This window comes from Rissa tridactyla, chromosome 12, assembly GCF_028500815.1.
Source record: "Rissa tridactyla isolate bRisTri1 chromosome 12, bRisTri1.patW.cur.20221130, whole genome shotgun sequence".
Classification (NCBI taxonomy): domain Eukaryota; kingdom Metazoa; phylum Chordata; class Aves; order Charadriiformes; family Laridae; genus Rissa; species Rissa tridactyla.
The window spans coordinates 2,326,540-2,343,482 of NC_071477.1; the positions used below are offsets into that span (position 1 = coordinate 2,326,540).

Consider the following 16,943-nt stretch of genomic DNA (forward strand, 5'->3'; position numbering starts at 1 on the left):
AGGTCAGGAGCATGTGGGATTTTTGAGGGGGAATTTCTAAGGGATTTCAGCTCTGTCTTTCTGAAATGGATGAACTGTTTTGTGTACTTCAGTCTGCATGAGTTCTTCCCACTGAGAACTTCAGAAAGGGTATGTTGGGTGCTTTAGTCCTCTGCCGAGATTTTAATTTATCTTCTTGCTGTATACTCGCAATGGCAGTCGTCCATGCATGTTTGACTTTGGTCTTTCCTTTACTCTAGAATTAGCTATATGTTGACATTCTTCTGGCTATATAGTCCCATAAAGTACTTTGCGACCTCCATTAAAAGTATTAATGGCAACAACAAAGGATCTTCTTACTTGTTACTTTCATGAAAGCTCTTGGATAACAGCTTAATTCCTAGTTCTCGGAGCGCTCTACATAAGCTTCATGCAAGTATACGTGTTATTTTATCCCTCTATATTTTGAATACAAAGCTGTATCAGAGATACTAAACAGTGCTTTAGCTGTAATGGTCTATTAGATTTGTGCTTCTTAGAGTGTAAATTAGTTTCGTAATGGAGGGTAATTGCTCTGCTTTGTCAATCAGTCATCAATTCATGAACGCTGCAGGGCGTACGTGCAACCTCATGTTCAAGGAATTATATATGCAACTCCTGTTATTGTTTGTTGTTCAATAAACAGCTTCTAATGACTAAAGCTGTGTGTGAGTTGTTACTTAACGGCTAAAAAATTTGCCAGAACTGTCATTGCCCTTCTAGCAGAGAGCTGCTTGCTTGTGAATGCTCTGAGATATCTTGACTGAGATTATTAACTACTTTGCAATCAGTTTTCCTTCAGTGTTAATTGTGCTGCGAAACCCTAGGGTATTGTGTTAAAAACCATTCAAAAGTCAGTGTCACATCACAGATGCATTTTTGTGCTTAAAAGAACAGATGCCTAAGTTGTGGGCACAGTCTGCCTATAGAAACTCTATTTTTGTTATGAATTGTGCATTTACATGCACAGGAGGGACACTTGTGATGTTTGTACACACGCGCACCGCAACCGCCTGCCTTCATACCCTTTCCTTGCCATCTCTAATATATAATAACCCTTGTGTGTTATGGCAGGGGGTCTTAGGAATTATTGACAGGTATTTGATGTAGAAGAAAAGCCTTTACAACACAACAAAAAGTCCTGCTTGGTGCATCTGAGTCATTTAAAAAATTGTTACAGGTGGTAGAATTTGACAAATGGAAAAATAACAGTCTTGTTCTCCCCCCACAAATGTGCGCGCGTAGCTCTACCTGTAATGTTTGGTAATTGGATTAAATATTAGTTCCCTTTTGTGCCCAGACTGTGCAAGCAGCTTGTAAATTATGGAGTAAAAATGTGGAGCTTGTGAATACCTAGTAATAAGTAATGCTCATGCATCCTGGACTGTAGCAGTAAGAATGGTGCTGATTTAATGAGTCATCAGCATTCCTGAGCTCGCAACGAGAATTTTAGGGACGGACCTGGGTTTTCTTGCCTTTGAGGTGTGTACGCGTCTTCCTCTCCCAGGTAGCAGTTGGGTTTGTTGAAGTGAATGCCAATGATAGTTTAATATATCAGTAAAACGTGGTACCGGGTTATAGGTAATACCTTTCACCCTGCAGAATTCCTAGTTGCTTTTCTAAACCCCGTAATTCCTTAATGCTGCAAATACAACTATATTGGCAGAAAAGTACGTCGTGCGATGGTAAGGAGGAAAGGAGGCGATTTACATCAAGGTTAAGGGAAGACAGAAGTGCTGTGAGTTCCCCACTGTCCACCAGGACATGTGTGAAATCTTGTGTGAAAGGCTGGCTTTGTGGTGGTAGAAATGGAGAGCGCTTTTCCCTTTTGTGGCGCTCATTCAGGGTGGCTGGTGAAGTGTTTTTATTCTTGCCTGCAATTCCCACATCAGAAGTAAAGATAATAACACTCCTTATTGTGTTCCATCTGTTTGCAGAACGGGCTCTGTGGAGAGGAGGAGGTCTCTTTCAAGATCGGGTCTGTACTGCAAAGTTGGGCTGGTATCGCTGCGTGGGAGCTGGGGTTATGAAAAATGAATCCTCCCTCATAGAAATTGTGTTGTTAAACTTCTTTCTAGCAAGGATGCTAACCTACCGTCTTCCCATCCGAGTTCTGCTGTGAAAATGAGTGTTCATTTACAAACATGGAAGGAAAACCGTTAGCATTCTTTCAAATCAAAATGTAATCACATCTTCCCAATTTCAAAGACCACCCCTGTCGCAAAATCTCATTAATTATTCCAGACAGGTGTTTTTCGACAAAAGCTCCTTCTTGTGTTCTCTCTTCTTCTCTAGCCTCCTGCTTGAGCTAATGAAGCTTTGGTGATGCCCCTGGAACAACGGAGCAATTTGTATAACTCCGGGATGGGGAGAACAAACAAGGAACAGTAATTGAGGAAGGGTGCTGAGGAGGGGTGCTGGGAGCAGAGATCCTCTGTCTGTGTAAAGAGATCTCTCGTTATTGGTGATTAGGGAGGGAGCGTTACAGAGCCACAAAGAAAGTAGCTGTGCTGAAAAATGTTCTTTGACAGTTTATTGATATGCAGGCCCACAGACCTCGTTACGGTGGCCTTTCCATCCTTCAATTAATGGAGTGTGGGTTTATGTTAAGGGAAGGGAACTGGCATTACCTCCGCACAGGTCTTACGGGAAGGCGCTCAGCCCATTTCCTTAAAAAGCTCCTGGGTATGATTTACAGCTGCACCAACTTTGGTTACTAACACTCCATGCATAAATTGCAGACTTCTCTCTGGAAATAGCCGGGTTTCTTTTCTGTGCGGAAGCCTGTGTGCTTCCACAACTATTTGATGCGTATTCGTAATTCCAGCAAGTCTCCTTTCATGGTTTTGGAAAACAGGTCCTGCCTGCTCGGTTTATGTCTAGACAATAGGAATGGGGCATTTCGGGGAGCAGGCATGGTAGCAAAAAATACAGATGTTTTGCTAGGCTAGTGGCCAAGAAGCCCTGCCTTGCCTAATGGTAACGTGTTTTCACAGTTCACGTGTGATTATGCCTAGAAGCTCCCTAGTCCCTGCCTCTTCCAAATGCATACAGACCTTCGCATTCTGAACACTGGAAATCAGCAGAATTCAAATACTCTTTTAAGCATATTTGAATTGGTAATCAGCTGCTCTGAAACTTCAAACTAGCTTATAACATTTTCAGTGTGAAACCCAGGCTCAGGTGTGACCTCATGTCCAGGCATAAGTAGTTATTTCTCTTTTTTATTTGGCAAGGCAAGAGCTCTTCTTTCAGGAAGGAATATAAGTGTATTCCTTGCAAAATCCACCAATGAATAAAATTACTTCCAGCTAAGTTTAGGTAATTCTGCCCCTACGGAGGTCAGAGACCATAAAAATGCTGTGCAAAAGGCTCGCGGTGAAATGTATCCATTTCTTTACGCGTTGGGGAAAGGACTTTAAGACCGAAAGCGCATTCTGAAAGCTCAGAGAAAAGTACCATTAGGGTTTTAAATTATACAGAAATATATTGATGTCACTAGAAAGTCTAAGATGATGTCTAAGAAAGTGCGGTGCTTGCACAGATGGCATGTGCTTTTCAGGTACATTGTGGTCTTATGGATCACTGAAAGCAAAACCAATCTCCACCAACTCCCCGTGAGAATTAGGAATTTTGAGAGTCTCCTAAAACTGGGTATTTTGCTTACAGCTTTAGCTCTTTGACTCGTGAACATGTGAAAGGGAGGAATTCCTACCCCATGTGCTTGCAAAGTCACCTTGAAATTTAAAGCTGGTCTCACAGCTGTTGAGCAGAGTCACTACCTGGGTTTGTAGGGGAAAAACTGCTGATTGCCTTCAGTACACAAATTCTTAATTGTAAGCTGAGAATTTGAGATTGCAGGCTCAGACTATCTGGGAAAAAAGTCACGTTCAGAATTTAAACAGTTGCAAGTCCCTTTTTAAATGGCTGCTTGCTCTGCTCATGGTGTGCAGGAAAACCAGTTCTGGAGCTCGGAGTGTTAAAGTGTTGGTTTAGTTTTTGTTCTTTTTTTTACAGTTGTTTCCATGAATTCAAGCTCTAAAAAGGGAAAATGTCTAGAAAGGTGGGGGGGGGGGGGGGGAAAGCCTGCTAAAATAACTCAGTATGTGCTCCCTGTTGCTTAGCTCTGATGTTCTTGCATAATAATGTTTTAACATTCTTGACATGTATTGGAATGTGGAGGAAATAAGAAAAACAACCCACTCTCCTCTGTCATCTTCCTATTTTATTCTACTAGAAAGCCCAATTACTCGTCCCTGCCCAGGCAAATGTCTTGCACAGGAATTGATAAAGTCTTTGTTCATTCGTTTACTCTGAAGTAACAAACCCGCGGTACGGAAGGTATTCTCACGTCTCGTTTATCAGAGATTTAGCTGTTAACACGGAGAGCTGTGAGAGTTTGTTTAGGTGAGCTTTTATCTTTTCTGTTAGGTTTCCTCTCTCTTAAAATAATAGAAAGCGTCTGTGCTAATGAGATTGCTGGGCTTTCCGTTATGTTTAGGGGTATTTCTGTGAAAAAACAAGCCCCCCAAAAAGGGAGAAGGGAAGGAACCCAGCAAGGTGCGTTATGCTGTAATCTTACTCATTTTTGTTAAATAACTGGTATCTGCCTTGAGTTTTCAGTAGCTGCCTGTAGCATCATATTCGTTTTGGTGGCAGTACATGGCATGCAATCAACATTTATTTGCAAGCATGCCAAGGACTGGTGAAAGAAATCAGGGCACCAGAGGGATGTGTGTCCTACAGGTACAAAAAAGAGACTTTTGTGTCATGTTGGGGCAAAGGAAGCGCTACAGAAGCAAGTGTTGTGGGCACGGCTTCAGAGTCCGAGAAAATCTTCCTGGAGAAAGCTGGCTCTCTGAGGGATGGAACGATGAAACGGGGTCTGTTTCTCTTTTGCAACCGATTTAGTATCATTTTAACAGCTGCTTGGCCTCTGCTGTGGCCAGACTATTAGAGGTAAGAGAAACTCAGCTGTTTGAGGAGCTATTTTTTTATGGAATGTACAGGCTTTAACTGTCTCCTCAGGCAAATCCATAGATGTTTTGCTTTCAGTTGGATTTTATCATTTCCAGCAACACCCTGTCTACTGTAAAATATTTGGCAAGACTCGTATAAAAATACTTTATTGGGGTTTTCAGAAGGTAGCAGACACAAGGAAAGGTACAGGCAGGCTCAACAGCACGTACTGTCAGTTCTTAGTACACTTACTTCAAAGGATGTATTTTAACCCGTATATAATGGTCTGACTGAACATGTCACAAGACTGAAATATCGTATACACAAAACCAGACATCATTTACAACCTGATTTCAGGTGACAACACTGATCCTACTCAACCAATATCACTGGAATTAAAGTTGGATAGCATTTTCTTTTATTCCTAGCAGCAGCCAAAAAGCAGCGTGCTTACAACAGTGAAGAGTAATTGGCAATCACACCACCATAAGCTTTTGGGTACTACTTCACAGCGTTTGGGTTTCTATTTGTAATTGTAGTTCTCAGATTTATGATCTTGAACTTCCCTGTACAATACTGTTAAATATGAGTGTTTGCCATGGCAACTAATTATGTATTTGTATTACTAGATCACCGAGCGGCGCCAATGGAGATGGGCAGTTGAAGTCTTTCGCTTTATGGTCGTGCTACATCTGTTCCCAAAGAGGTTAGAGAATAGGACAAGGATAACGAAGCCCGTGATGGGAAGCAGAGATAAAATGCCCAAGATTTTATGTTAAGACAGAGGTTAAAGCCCTGCTCTCTTGAATCTGGTGCTCTATCTGTGAAAAGAGTTGACTGCTTTAAAAAATTTTAAAATTAAAAACATTGATGGTGATGTTGCCTGGATCAGCTCAGGCCGGGTCTCCATTCAAATTATTTATTTCAGAAGAAAGCACGCAAGGGTTCTGGGACTTGCTAGAATTAAGAGCTCTGAAAGAAACTTAAAGGAAAAAGGAACACAAGTTTCGCTTTTCCCAGTGCTTGTCATTCTCTAGCACATTGCCAAAAGAGTATTTTTAAGATGCTGCAGAGGAGATTTTAAAATGTCTGTGGGTCATGGTGAGGGAGGCTGTGGAGCAGCCGATGCCCCGCTGGCACCTTTCCCTCTTCTGGGGGCTGCCCGGGCTCCCGCCCCCGGCTGCTCCTGCTGTGGGAGTCCTGCTCTGCCAGGGCCGGGAACAAAGAAACCCGCTCAGTTTTGAAGCCGGGATCAGGGAATGCCAACAGGGTGCTTCAGGATGCTCGACGCCTCCCAGTCTGGCTGTAGACTCCTTTGGGCAGAGATTTGTCCCTTCTTGGGGAGTGGAAGGGACACGGATTGCACCACATGCAACGGGCATCTAGGCTATGGCTGTGGCTGCTGGGGCAGTAATGAGAAATGAGGTGTTTCCCTGCTGCTTCGTTCTTTTCTTTCTGTATCATCACACAAGTTTAATATCTTAAGTGTAAGGAAAAAACCCTCCCGTTCATGGGAAAAATCAGGTTTGCAAGCAGGTGAAATGTACTTTAGTCCAGTAGTTTTAGGCTAGATATTTATTTTTGTTAGCTTTTATTTTTCACTTTTCATTTTAACGAAGCGCTGGTGCCACTCTGGCTGACTAGGTGGCAGCAAAGCTCTTTTGTGGCACCTGCAAGCAGAGGACACGGATTTCACTGAATGTGATTAATGTCAAAAAAAATCCCTTACCCTTCTATTCCGTGTGATTTTGCTGTTGATGGACTAGAACAAATGAATAGTGGTCTCCCTGCTGCCTTCCTCATGTGCCCCAGCCCCGTGCTCCCAGGTTTCTCCAAGGAAGCAAGCTACAGCACTTTTCCGTAACACGGGTGTATTAAAACAAGGCTCCTCTCCTCCGCACACGGGGCTGGCTTCACTTCCAGCAGTTCTGGAGGGGATCGTGAGGTTGAATCTTCAGCTTCTTGGGACAGAGGAGTTTAATAAAAGCTCTTCTGAAGCTGTAGTGGCAGAGAGGGTAGAGGACAGGGTTGACAGCGGAGTTGATCCACAGCAGCCAAAAAGAAGTCTCGTACCAGTAGTCAGAGATGCAGTGGCCATGGCAGCCAGCACGGATGATCATCAGAAGAGTGTACGGTGCCCAGCAAATCCCAAAAATGCCCACGATGATTGCCAGTGATTTAGCCACTTTCTTGTCTCTGGAGAGCCTGAAGCGTTGAGTCATGCTCTGGGACACTATCTTCATCCGTTTCTCTAAGGACAGAGTGGATGCTGAATTTTTACAGCTCTTTTTGTTGCAACACTTGGGTTTCCCGGAGCTCGTTGACAGCAGGTCTTTGGCACCCAGGCTGGCCGGGGAGGCTGCTGCTTGAGCTTTGCTCTTAGAGAGGTCGAGGGTTTCAGCTGGCTCCTTCTGCTCCCACGTACAGCATTTCAAAGAAAGCTTTGCTTCTGGGCTCATTTCCATCTCTTCGGTGAAGGAGTGGTTGTGCACTTCGTGGAAAACATCCAGGCGTATTTTGGTCCGCTTCTGTATGTTCAGGTAAATGCTCAGGTTGAAAAACATTACGCTGATGAAAGGGGTGAAAAACTCCAGCGTAGAGGCTGTCATGAGAAAATACCAGTTGTAGAAAAATTCAGCGTAGCATTCCCCGGTGGGTATGATACTCCGGCCTGATATGTACTCCCAGCTGATAATGGCAGGTCCGTAAAGCAGGAACGCTAGTACCCACACCATCACCATCTTCAGCACCGCTCGCTTGGTGTTGCCTTGCTGGGCTCTGTAGGCGACCTGCAACGGGGAAACCTTTTCTTAAGTATGGCCACACACCCCAACTGGTTGAGGCTCTTCACAAATGAACTGTTAGCGTTCCTGGCAAAGTTGCTAGGCAATATCCCAGCGGTCTAACAAATTCATGTGCCATAGGCGACAGGAGCAATTGCTAGATAAATCACACTCCTGCAGGGAAGACTTAGAACCCTCATCTCGCAGCTCCAAAAGCAGACGTGGCTTCTGCTTAGTGGAAATGTACTGACTGGTTTGGAGCCCAGCAGTCTGCTGCACTCCACCACTTGCCCGAGTTGTCCCCGGCTACTCTCTGCAACCCCGGGGAGACGCACGCCTCCAACTCCTGGACCAGCTCTGGCTCTCCCTGAGCCTTGGACCTAATCCCTGTTGCATTTGGAGTCAGGGAAGACGCAAACAGCCACGGATCTGATCCGCCTGCGAACTGCTCGTTACCTCCTTGTGAAAGGCCGAGCGTTTTCATCTCACCACGTGCCCGGAGACCTCAGGGCTGTGCCCTGCCAAAGTTGGTACTGCAATCTCCTGCCTTGGTAGCCAGGGAGAAGCTGGGAGTCCGACCGCAATCCGCCTGTTTGTCCTGGAGATAATAAGCCCCTGCAAGTTAGTAATAGGTCTGCTTACCTCGCTGACTCACTTGTACACCACTGTCCTGTCATCTGGGAAGGGAACACCTGCACAATGGGGTCTGGACCCTAAATGATTTAATTATGTCAGAAACACTAATCTGCAACCACAGCTGAATTATGTATTTGTGGGTAATTATTGCTTTCCATCACTAGGCTGAAAGATTCCTAATTTCTGGAGGATTCAAAGAGCTTTTAATTATTACAGAGAATATGGAGAATAAAGCAGGAGGAGATTTATTCCTCCCTCAGCTGCCATGACAGGACTCACCGCTCTTGTCACCGAGAGGAATCTGTCGTAGCTAATCAGCACGATGTTGAAGACCGAGGAGGTGCAGAGCAGGTAATCAACTACCAGCCAGAGTTTGCAGAGGCTTCTCCCGAAGATCCATCTCCCCGTCAGCACATAGGGCACGTACAGGGGGATGCAGAAGGCACCTGCAACCGGAGGGTTCCCTTTGCTTCGCCTGCGGGAGCCCGCTCGGCGGCTGCCCCCGGGGGGAGCTGCGGGATCCGGCCGGGGGGTGACCGCAGGGTGCCCGGAGGGGACCCCGGGGCTGCGGGAGGGTGTCGGGGGGCAGGAGCGGGACACGGCCGGCGGGGACCCGGGGGTGCGGGTGGGGGGACGCGAGAGCAGCGGGGCCGGAGGCAGCCCCCGCCCGCCCCGCCGCCAAGTTGCTGCCGGGCCGGGGCGCGGAGCCCCGCGGTGGGATGGGGACGACGGGTCGGGGACGGCACTTTACCTACTAGGAAATCCGAGATGGCCAGGTTGAGGAGGAAGAAGTTGTTCTGGGTGCGCAGGCTGGAGTCCGCCACGAAGGCCAGCATCACCAGCGCGTTGCCGGCCACCGTGACGGCGATCAGCAGGGCCATCAGCGCGCCCAGCGCTGCCGTGCCCGCGGCGGCGAAGCGCCCGGCGGCGGCGGAGCCGTTCAGCGCCCCGCCGCTCTCCATGGCCCGCGATCCGCGCCGCGCCGCCGCCGCGGGGCTGCCGCCCCTCCCCGCCCCCGCCCGCCCCGCCTCCCCGCCCCGCCGGGGGCCGCAGCCCCGCGCTGCCCTGCGGCCGGGGGGACCGGCCATCCAGCCCTGAGCGTCCCTGCGGCCACCCGGAACATCCTTGCATCCCTCCAGAGCAGCCCCGAAGCCCCCGAAGCATCCCTAAGTCCCTCCAGAGCAACCCTGAGTCCCCCAAAGCATCCCTAAGTCCCCCCCGAGCAACCCTGCATCCCTCCAGAGCATCCCTGAGTCGCCCCAGAGCAACCCTGCATCCCCTCAGAGCATCCCGGCATTCCTCCAGAGCAACCCTGCATCCCTCCAGAGCATCCCTACGTCCCCCCAGAGCAACCCTGAGTCCCCCAAAGCATCCCTAAGTCCCCCCCGAGCAACCCTGCATCCCTCCAGAGCATCCCTGAGTCCCCCCAGAGCAACTCTGCATCCCCTCAGAGCATCCCGGCATTCCTCCAGAGCATCCCGGCATTCCTCCAGAGCATCCCTGCATCCCTCCAGAGCACCCCTACATTCCTCCTTCCCTCTCAATCAGGAATGCAGAATCATAGAATTGTCTGGGTAGGAAGAGACCTTTCAGCTCATTGAGTCCAACCATCAACCTAACCCTAACAAAAACCATCACTAAACGTCCTTGAATCCTCCTAGAGTACCCTGTATTCACCCACAGGAACACCCCTGCACCTCCCCAGTGCATCACCCTCCTGACAGAGGCCATGGGGAGCGCTTAAGGTCCCTGCCTCGGTGTCTCTGCTTCAGTGGAGAGCAGTGGAGGTCGAGGCTTAACTTGTCTTTTGCTTGGAGGGCAGCCAGGAGTGCTCTCTGGGCAGGCGGAGCAGGGAGGGTGATGCTTTTGCCCCTGCCCCTCACTGGCAGCAGGAGGAAGACATAAAGCTGCCTGGGAGCAGGCAACTCTTCACCAAGTGGCCATGCCACCTGGTCTGCAAACCAAGGAGTCCTTGCCCACAGTGCCCAGCTCCAGGGGGAAGATTAGTGCCTCCTTCTCCCTCCACTTGTTTAGCTTTTCATACCTAAGGAGAGTAACTTTTGTTTGAATACTTTCTTCAGTTGGTGATGCTCCAGGATGGAGTTACCTACCACCGCCACACCCCTGTGTGCAGTGCCTGCTCCAGACCGCAGGAGTGGAAAGGTCTTCATGGGTGTCCCGTCGCCGGGGTAGGGTCAACTTGCCACAACCACCACCCTGGAGAACGGCATGGGGACGTGTAGGGCAGCGGCACTGGAATCCAGGGAGGGATACTGGCTGGAGATCCTGGCAAAGTGCCTTTCTTTCTGGGGAAGTCTGATAAGTTGTGTGCGTCTTTGAAGTACAGTGATTAAAAAAGCAAAGCAGAAAATTGTGCAAACCCAGAGCCATGCATGAAGATAATGCCCAGGGGGTTTGCTGCCTTCTGATTACTCCAAAAGCCATTTTCACATCAGGAACTGTTACAACCTCGCAGAATTCCTCTTCAAACCCACTACCACAGCCGCTATCTTGATAGCAGATGCGGATCCTGCTGGGAGGAGGCTGAAAGGGCTATTTTAAATCACGCTAAATCATTTCTAGCCAGCACAGCTGGGAGGTGAGAGCACTGCGCAGCGCAGGCAGGGAGCTTGCCAAGCGCTCCCGCAGGGATGGCCTTTGGTGGCACCCGCCGAAGGGCGGCCTCCAGCAAGGACCGGCCTCGTCCTGTCCCTTAACTTGCCCAGCACTGAGATGACCTGCTGGCTCCACGGTTCGATCCGGGCTTTCTTTTTTACAGGTGCCGTGCAGGGGCAGTGCGGGCAGGCTGTGCTTGACATGGGGCGTTCCCATCCTCAGGAAGACAAGTGTCCCCAGGCCACTCCACGGAAGGCTGGGTCCCCGCTGCTGCTGCGTCCCGATGAAGGATGTCACTGTGGGCTCATGGGAGCCGCAGGTGGGAGAGCAGACGATGCTGCAGGTGGGAGAAACTCCCGGTCGGTGGGGTCACGGCGGGGGGGTGCGCTGTGCCCGTGGGAGGCTTCCAGGAACTTCACGCGTGGGTTCAGCGCTGGAGAAAGATCAGATTTAACACCAGACCCGAGTGAATTCCCTGCGGGGCGGTGAGCAGCCCGGCTGTGCAGCTGCAGCATGGCCACAGCCCAGAGCACCTGAATTTTGTGCAAATCATCTCAGATGTGACAGAGAAAGGGTTTCTATTATTTCCCCCTGTTTAATGAACCCACAGACCACATTCATTCTGCGACTGTTTGTGATCGGGTGTTATTTGTAATCTCTAGCTATTCAGACAATCATTAGTATTCACTCAAATGTTTACAAATTCCAAATTATTGTGTGCATGTCGCGGCATTATCACTAGGAGCTGTTTGCTGTTTGCCAGCTGTCATTCATTATTCAGAATTCTCACCATCCAGATAGAAAGCAGAAACCGTACTTTGTACCTAAGGTGAATTATAAAGTGATTTGCAAAATGTAACGTGGACAAATCTAAATTATTGTTTATCCAGAGTAATTTGCCAGGATAAATAAGAGATGACAGAGCTTAGCAGACTATAGGTTTCCTGGCTCTGATGTTTCTCTCTTGCTTCAGCAGAAGGACAAATATATTTCTAATATATTTCAGGAAACATGCTATCTTGGCAATAAACAAAGGAAATCACCCAACCTCGGAGGGGCAGGTAAAGCAGATTGCATACAGACACGCGAGCAGATGGTACGATCACTAACGTTTTGGCCTGGCTTACGCTGTCCGTTTGCCACAAGTCACTATCCCCATGTCCGTGAGTGCTTATATATGCGCATATCGGGTGTACTGCTGATGTGGGGTGTAATGCTGATGTGGGGTGTACTGCTGATGTGGGGTGTACTGCTCGCCCCGCAGTCAGCCCCTGGGCTGCCCTCCCGCAGCCCCACAGCCCGAGCACCGCTCAGTCCCTGTGCAGACACAGGGGCCAAAATGGGACCTTTCCGGGGGGTCAGAGCTACAGCTCAGCCACAAACTCTCCTGAGTTTCTCTTTATTCTAAGGTTGTGGCTGAGAAGCAGGGCCTGGGGACGGTCCCAGCCCAGAGCTCCCCCCGAGCCCGCTCTCGGCGGCTTCTCCCCTGCCGCGGGGAGGTCCCAGCCGGCGGCAGCGAGGCACTGGAAGAGCCACAGCTCCCGGCCTGGGCACCGAGGTAATTCGGCGGTTGCTGAACACACACAAGGCTCAGCTACAGCGGCAGAGAAGCCCTAGAAGCCCCCAGGGAGAGTGAAGAGCGGGGGCAGCCCTGCCACCGCTGCCTGCAAAGCATCCTCTCCTGGGGTATCCCGAGCCAGGGGGCCGGGAGCTCTCCTCCCCTCTCTGCTTCCTTCCCTGCGTTATTTTTGAGAAACATTCAGCTTGAGCATGAATTCTGCAGCCGTTCTATGCCTTTAAAAAGAGGCAAGGGTAATACGTGGCTTTTTAAGCTGCTTGGTACTGGAAGAGAAGTCTGCACTTGGAAGTTGTTTGGCATTTGAGCAGAGGGTGAGTAAGAAGTGAATAGCCCTCCTGCAAGATGGCTGTTCTGGGGAGCTTCTCTGTGGTGTGCAGCCCTGGGGCTAAGAGACAAACAGCTTCTGCAGCCTCCTGGTGTTTAGGGAAGCGGAGCTTTGGATGTAATTTAGCAGTCGGCCCTGTCCTGGGGCTCGGGCACTGCAAAGCCTGTGTAGCGCCCCAGCACAGAGCGGTGCCTGAGGACCGTCACCTGCTGCCGGCTCTGCTAAGCCTTGCCGGCGACCGTCGCCTCCCCGCTGGGTACTGGTTACTGTGGGGAAACAGGCCACGCTCTGACTCACGGGGTGCTTTGTACATGCTTTGTGTGCATGTGGCTTAGTGCCACTTGCTTCTGTTTCTGCTGGTTATTATTTTAGCTTGAAGGTCCTAGAGGGACCAATTTGGAGTTTCCTTTGCTCAGATGCATTTCCTCTGTTCAGCATCTCATTTCTGTTTTCTCCTGTGACTTGCAGAATCGCACACAGATTTACAAGCTGGACGGAGGACGTACGGAGAAGTTCTGTCTTCTCCAAGAACTCTCATCCAAATAAATAAAGTTTCTGTGCGGACTGATTATGCTGGCCACCGAAGACACAGTGCTGGGATCCGCTCTTCCCGGGGGGCACCTTCTTCTACAGGCCAGGTTTGATTCTCCTTCTGCCTCAAATTTAGCATCCTATAGTTTTATTAAATCCCCATAGTTCCCATATTATAAAAATACCATAGTTTTATTAAACACCCAGTTCAAGATGTTTTCACTGTTACACTCGAGGGGTTCCTTGAGCTACAAGGCGTATGCTATGGTCCATGTCAAATTAGTGCCTATTATACAGGCATCTGCTTTGTCTTGGACCACTGTCACTCGTTATCTCATGCATTTATTTGCAATTCATGAAAATCTCAAGACAACACAAGCCAAAACACTGGATGTGGAGAACCATGCTACAAAACCAGTTTTCAGCTTCTTAGGAGTGCTGCAGAGGTGCTGAGATTTCGTTACATGATTGTTTAGATTCCTAGATTTTGTTAGACGCTCCTTCTCTTTCTAATGAACCCAGAAATCCAGATGCAAGGACTTGGATCGCTCCCCGCTCTGGGAGGCACGTCAGTATGTCTGCGATGAGAGAACTTCGTTGGCCTGCTTTGTTATTTTTATCTGATCCACTTAAGTTTTATTCCATGAAATGTCTTTTTATCTCTGAAGAGTACATTAAAGTGTTTCTTAAAGACGGCACCTTCTTGCACGCAGGTAGCTCTTCCATACAGTAAACCCGGAGCTAGGAGGACATTCCTTTTTAGCCAGTTGATTAAATATTGCTACATAATTGACAGCATCTCCCACCTTCAGAGGCTGTGATCCTCTACGAATGACAAAGTGATAATCATGCCTGAGTCATTAAAACAAAAACAAATTTATACTTAATACACACTGTCTCCCTGCCGTTTGTCGCGGAGAATACATGAACCGAAATCGCTTTCACACACATCCCCGTCCAAACCAACCGAGATGGTCGCAGCCAAATTCTACATACAAATGCCCCCAGCTCCAGGAGGCAGCAGATGGCTGAAAAGGCTCCAAAATTTCCTGCCCGTCTCTTCCAGGCACATCTCTGATTCAGTGCCTGCGCTGGTGTGCTTGGCTCCCACTCAGGAATCACACGCTGCTTCGACACCAGCAGAAGCGTCTCCGTCGTGGGGCACAGACGCGTGGGCGAAGCGTCCCAGCCCGCGCCAGCCCAGCGGCACCAGGGCACACGACTCTGCCCGCCGGGGCATTGCCCACCCTTCTTCTTCAAGAAGGGGAGAGATGGAAGCTCCCATTTCTCCTGGAATGAATCAAATAAAACTGGTAAATTAGGTGCTAACGATGAGGGTGTTATTCATAATCCATAGGGACAGAAGTAACGTCCCCTGGATGTCGATCCGAGCCGGCTCCTTCCACCCTCCCTCGGAGGAATTTGCTCTTTGGTACAGGTTTAGATACGCATCATTGCAATTACACAGTGGGGACAGCTGTGTCCCGAAATCAAGAGTTATGGAAATCAGAAGGCGTATTAGCATCGGTAATATTTAACGGGGAAATGAGGGCTTTCTCGACACCTTCTCTCCGATGTGTGCCTGTGCCTGCATTCCCTCGGAGGCGGAGGTTCCGTGCCGAGCAGTTTGCCCTTCCCGGGGCAGGGAGGACGCGCAGGGCTGGAGGCAGCGCAGCTCCAGGAGATATGCTGTTATCGCTATGCACGAACTGTAGTTTTTCCACTGCTTCTTTCCGTCCCATGGAGCCAGCTTGTCTGTGGAACAAACTTTAAAGAAAGCGATGATTAAAAAACCTCTTTGTGTTCACGTATTTACTGATGAAGGTTGAAAGTGCTCTGGCATTCACACAAGTATCTGTCACTATGAAACCCGTCCCTTTGTTTTATTTCCTTTTCTTCTGCCTTTCATCACGGGAAACGTTTATTCAGTTTGGAAAATTCCCTTTTTTGAGATCCCTCGCAAGTTACCAGCACGCGCGGGTGAGGGTAAGGGCAGTGCGGCAGAGAAAAGAGATCCCAGAGCGGCTGAGGACCAAATCTCTGGAGAAGCCCTTGAGCTGCTGCTTTGCCAGGCATCGGGCTCCTGCACAAAGGGGGAAGCCAACCCCCAGTATGAATTTTTTACATGCAGAATCAGAAGACAGGACACAGAAAACGCCAGGGGAGCATTTCCCATTCTAAAGGTGCCTTTCCAGTGAAATGCTACTCTTTGATATATATTTCTCTTTTAAAAACCAAAACCAACAACAACTTGTTTGTCGAACTTGGGGAGTTACTAGGACTGAAAAATAGCAACGCCAATCCAAACCTGGATGGGACATCATGAAATCAGTTGCTGGGTGCGCTTCACCCCGCTGCTCAGCCAGATGTCAAAACGACTTCTGCTGGTGGAAGAAGCCCTTTTCCTTGCTGTATTGCAAGGGACTTAGTTGAGAAAGTTTAATGCTGGAGAAAGACGATGATGATGGGAATAGTCCTCAAAAATGCTTTCAAAAAGGGTAGGAAGAGCATCTCTGCTAACACCTCTGCTCTAAAGCAGCACATGCCGAGAGCCGTACTGCACAGCACCCGCCGCGGGGCCCTGGGGAGGACCACAAACGCTGGAGGGGAATCAGCCCCAACATGGGCACAGCATGTGTCCATCTGTATTCAAAACAAGTCCAACACCTTTGCACTTCTTTCTTTTCCTTCCTTCTTTCCTCTCCTTCCTCCCTTCTTTCTCCCCGTTCCCAGCTGTAGCTGTAACCTGCAAATCCAAACTCCCAAAGTGTCACAAAATGCATCCTTTAGTGCAGGGACACTGTTCGTGTTTGGACCTGTCCCAAAGTGCCGTGACGTTTTTGGCTTCTTGGGAACTGACTTTTTAAAATTACAAATCACCTTGTCATCAAAGAAAGTCACATTTCTAGTCTTGTGCAAACCGACCGCGCTTTTGTGAGCATGAAAATGCTGACTTTAGCTGCTCTGGGGGAGGAAAACACAGCAGGGCAGGAGGAGTAGCGCCGGTAGTAGCGAAGTAACTGTCTGATCAGAATTAACGCCTGGTTCTTGTCAAGGCCAATTCAATATTGCATTTTGAAATGAAAATTTCAGAGCACAGGGGGAATAAAAACAGAAGTCATCCTGCATCTCTCAGCTTGGACCGAGTTGGTGGCTGCTGTTAAGACCAATAGATGTTTTCGGAGAGAGACAGCGGGGTCTGAATAACAAGACATGATACCCGTCCACAGCTGCTACCAACGGCGCGGGAAGCTTTTTGCCATGTGGAGGAGTAAACATTAAATCTCTGTTGAAAACGTATCTGTTAAATTTGGTACTCCGTCAGGGGACACTTTAATAAGCAGGGCCGGGCTTCGTTCCTAATACTCTTAATGGCAGCGAGTGGCGTGGGTTAGGGGCGAAGTGAGGACATTTGAGAAGGACCAAGCAGCTTCTAATTGAAGGCAGTGCTGCTGCCAGGCAGCGGCTGTAGAGAAATGCGCTGGGTTTCTCTGGG

General features: G+C 48.9%; 1 protein-coding gene across 1 annotated transcript; it reads right to left on the bottom strand.

Moving 5' to 3' along the window:
• Positions 1-6,890: 6,890 nt before the first annotated feature.
• HRH3 (histamine receptor H3) lies at positions 6,891-9,373 on the bottom strand. The gene is made up of 3 exons (XM_054218487.1): positions 9,148-9,373; positions 8,676-8,842; positions 6,891-7,766 (listed from the first exon to the last, which is right to left on the bottom strand). The coding sequence occupies exons 1-3, from the start codon at positions 9,356-9,358 to the stop codon at positions 6,891-6,893; spliced, it is 1,254 nt and encodes a 417-aa protein (XP_054074462.1). The 5' UTR covers positions 9,359-9,373.
• Positions 9,374-16,943: the final 7,570 nt, after the last annotated feature.

What these genes read in the sequence shown, in the direction of transcription:
- HRH3 (XM_054218487.1), bottom strand. Translation starts at nt 9,358, where the DNA reads ATGGAGAGCGGCGGGGCGCTGAACGGCTCCGCCGCCGCCGGGCGCTTC. An exon ending in CATCTCGGATTTCCTAGTAG is followed by an intron (nt 8,843 to 9,147) that starts GTAAAGTGCCGT and finishes CTCCGGTTGCAG; the next exon opens with GTGCCTTCTGCATCCCCCTG. An exon ending in TCCTCTCGGTGACAAGAGCG is followed by an intron (nt 7,767 to 8,675) that starts GTGAGTCCTGTC and finishes TCCCCGTTGCAG; the next exon opens with GTCGCCTACAGAGCCCAGCA.